Source organism: Nannospalax galili, unplaced genomic scaffold (assembly GCF_000622305.1).
Source record: "Nannospalax galili isolate Female #2095 unplaced genomic scaffold, S.galili_v1.0 scaffold305, whole genome shotgun sequence".
Taxonomy (NCBI): Eukaryota; Metazoa; Chordata; class Mammalia; order Rodentia; family Spalacidae; genus Nannospalax; species Nannospalax galili.
The window spans coordinates 3,247,894-3,251,725 of NW_008356258.1; the positions used below are offsets into that span (position 1 = coordinate 3,247,894).

Genomic DNA, 3,832 nt, shown 5'->3' on the forward strand with positions numbered 1-3,832 from the left:
CAAATCCAATAACAGTATTTTTAAAAAGAGTCACAAATGGATATTTTAATGTGTTTATTGAAACAAGTTTCCCAAGGAATTTGGCTAGGCAATGTTGTTGTTAACCCAGTTCCTAGTTTGCTTAAAATGACAAAAAAAAAACAAAAAAAAACAAACACCCAAACATGTATCTTTAACTTTTTATTTTTATTTATTATTTTATGTGTATGAGTGTATTGCCTCCATGTGTAGAAGTGCACCCATGTTGTGTAACACCAGCAGAGGTCAGAAGAGGACATCGGATCCCCTGGAACTGGAGTTATAGATGGTTGTTAGCCACCATGTGGGTTCTAGGAATTGAGCCCGGGCCCTTTGCAAGAGGAATCAGTGCTTCTAACCCCTGAACCATCTTTAACTTTTTTAAAGTCACAGTCTTATGTAGTCTAGGCTGAACTCAAACTCACTATGTAGCTGAGGATAACCTTGAACTTTGGATTCTCTTGCTACCATGTCTGGTTTGTATTGTACTGGGGATTGAGCCCAGGGCTTTGTGCATGCTAGACAAATACTCTGGCCACTAACTAAATCCCCAATCTTTCTTCAAATGATTTTAAGTCAGATTTTCTTCTCATGAGCTATTCGATTAGGATAAATTAATGAGGATTTTTGGTTGTTGTTTTTTACTAATATAATGTAAAGCCTCCTTTTTTGGTTTAAGAACAATTCTTGGAATTGTCATGCACATATTCTACACATTGGTTGCATAGTAATAAAAAGATTCAGGATCCCAGGATTAGTATTTGATTGTTTGACCCATATTAACTTCACATGTCTTGCCAGAACAAACTAGCTTTGTAAAAAGTGACTGTACACTGTGCAATTATAGACGTCTGTAAAGTTCTCAGACATAAGCTCAATGAAATGCTGGTACATTTCTTCAGGAATCTGAGTATTTAGCATATTGAATGAGAATATTATCACATCATGAAATACTGCTTTATCGAAGTGAGAGTCCAAGACCCCTTAAACTTCTGAGAACTTCTAAAGTTCACTATTGGATAAGGTGGGATCAAGGTTAATGGCCTGGGTGCTCAGCAAGGGTCTTAGACATCTACAGAAAGAAAGAACTGAGACTTCTGAGAAAGAGAAACAAATTTAAAGTAACAGACCTGAGCAGAACAGACAAGCAATGATCATTCAGAAAGCAGCAATTGTGGCATAAATATCTGAGAATCAGTGCAAATTATACATTGATTGTGACTATTCACAATAGCACTAACTCAAAGAGTCCTGTTAGGATGTGCTAATGAGAACACGACAGACACATCTGCTGAGGATATATACCAGGAACACTGTCTTGTTGAAGCTCTGCACAGTCCCAGGACAACAGAAGAGCAGGGATTCAATGCAACAAGACAATTGTAGCCTTTACTGAATAGAGAGACCACCCTGGCCTGGAACTCTGCCTATAAAATTATCTGCATATCTCAGAAGGCAAGGACTTGGTAAGGAGCCCTGAACAGGCAGAAATGGAATTTAGGCTTGCATGACGGCAGCCTATCAAACACAGACCCAAAATTCAGCAGCAAAAGTTTGGTTAACCTTATCTCCCCTCAGTTTATATGTGGTTAGCAAAATAAAATTGTCATTCTTTGTTTCTTTCCTGGAATAAAATATCAAGCATCCCAGGAGAGCTGAGGACTCAATTTTCTAGATTGCTTTTTAAAGGTCAGAATTAGAAAATGAAGGATTAAATGGAGGCTGATTTATGTGAGAGGAGAGGTTAGCGTGCTCTTCTACATTTTGCTTCATTGCTTTTAGCATGTGGATGTCAACCAATATCATGTAGCATATCATCTCTGATGTTCTGAGAGCAACCTCCTGAATGCTGTGTTGAGGACACCAGGCTCTTCCCAGCCTGGCAGGAAAGAATGCAAAGTGCCATGGGTACAGATATTTCCTGTCCCTATTCAGTTGATTCAAACAACCTTAAAGATTGCTGTGACACAGAAGAGTAACAGATGACCCCTACCTGCATACATTCCAAGCCTATGTAGCATAGTCCAGAGATATATGTTGAGACAAGATCAGAATAAGAGCTTCAAGAAGATGCTACTTGTTGAAGTGATTTAAGCTGAGAAGGAAAAGGTTGGTTCTTTCTTTGAAGATTCCTAGTTCTTCCAAGAAGTTTCCAGGGGTGACTAAGTCAAACACTCCCAAATACCCGATTGCTATCTCACAAGGACAGTGGAATCTCTTGCTGAAGCTTTTTGGCAGGTCAGAAAAAAGCTTGACAACCTCCCAGGGATGGTGTAGACACTGAAACACCTGTTTTGTTTGGTGTCTTTTCTATAAGTGTCACTGAGGAAAGTCCCTCCAAGTGGACTTGACCATCAGAGGACTTGAATAATGACAGGAAATTATCCAAAACTGGTTAGGTAGTAAGGTGACCCAAAAGAAGACCACAGATAAAAACAACTTCTTGATTTAACACTGTGAAGGATGAAGCAGAAAAGCAACAGGGAGTTAAGGTGGCCAAGGACAACGGAGGCTGTGAGCAGGGGCCACACACTGATGAGAAGCCGACGCCTCCCATGGCTCCTTCTCCACCCTCAGAGTGGGCTGGCTGGCAGCCAGGCCTCTCTGAGTGCTGCTCAGTCCCTAATTCTTCCAAGTGATGCCATCATTTGAAGAGTAGGCAGTGGAAGAAACAGCAAAGGTTCTTGTGTCTACACTGATTTGAAATTAATTAAACTTGTCTCTTCTTCATTCTTGCTTGCCAGGCCCAGCAGGTGCCCTCAGGGGATGCTCTCTTGGAAAACATCAGCACTGCTCAGTTTTAGGATCCATTGTCACTGGAAAAAAAAAAATCAGAACAGAACAATAGTGTATTTCCAAGAAGCAACAGAGAGATGATCCCTCCATTTACAGAGGTGACTCAAAAGAAGATAAACAATCAGAAAGCCAGCTTTGTTCAGCTTATAATTTCCCAAACAAAGGCCAGTCTAAATTTTAGATTTGATCCCTGAGGAGAAATGCCATGCATGCCAAGAAATAATCCCTAGCTTTCCTTCTAATATCCCTCTTCAGCGCTGGCAAGGAGTGAACCAGATGGAGTTGGGGGTTCCCTCCTTTAATTAAATCTAATCCTATTCTCTATGAATAGATGCCAAATTATCTTTTTTTAAAAAAAAACCATGTGTTGTTTTCCCTCAAGAGTTTGTGGTCCTGGCTTGTTTTCAACAGCACATCTTGTTCAAGCCCACAGAAGGGATGGAGGTGCCTTTTCTGTGCCATTTAGAATTCCATCTGGGCACCTTGGGGTGGGAATGGTTATAACTTATAGACCTAGTATTTGAACATGACCACGCTGTTGGCCAATTTGTGCTTTTTGTTTCAAGTCTGGCTACCTTTGACAAATACCTGGCTTCACGGATTTTCCTCAGTGGGACTGGGGCTTCACCTGAGGGTCCTGGAGAGCAGGACCTTTCCTCCTGTATCTCTTCTCCACTGGTGTCCCTCTCTATTTTCAGTCAACTTTGTCCCCAAGGAAGGGCATGAATGACCAAGGTGAGCAGATCTATGATCCCCTTCACATTCGGTGTATGCAGTCTACAGCAGTGGGCTTCCATCTGACTCTTCAGTATTCTACTCAGCAAAGCATCATGTGTTTGCTAGGGCATACCCCTGTAGTCCCCCAGAAGTCGGGAGGCAGAGACAGGCAGATCTTGTGAGATAGAGGTTAGCCTGTTCTGCATAGAGAGTTCCAGGTCAGCTGGGGCTGTAGGGAAATCCTATCTCAAAGAGACCAAGAAAAAAAAAAAAAAACTATGGGGCATTTTTTTTTTTTTTT

At 41.2% G+C, this 3,832-nt stretch overlaps 1 protein-coding gene across 1 annotated transcript in view; it reads right to left on the bottom strand.

The window, feature by feature from the left end:
* Nucleotides 1-214: 214 nt before the first annotated feature.
* The window catches only part of Tmem154 (transmembrane protein 154), a 54,348-nt gene continuing 50,730 nt past the window's right edge, over nucleotides 215-3,832 (bottom strand). The window contains exon 7 of the mRNA XM_029556768.1: nucleotides 215-2,834. Within this exon, the coding sequence (XP_029412628.1) occupies nucleotides 2,819-2,834 (16 nt within the window). The 3' untranslated portion in view covers nucleotides 215-2,818. The remainder of the gene's footprint in view (nucleotides 2,835-3,832) is intronic.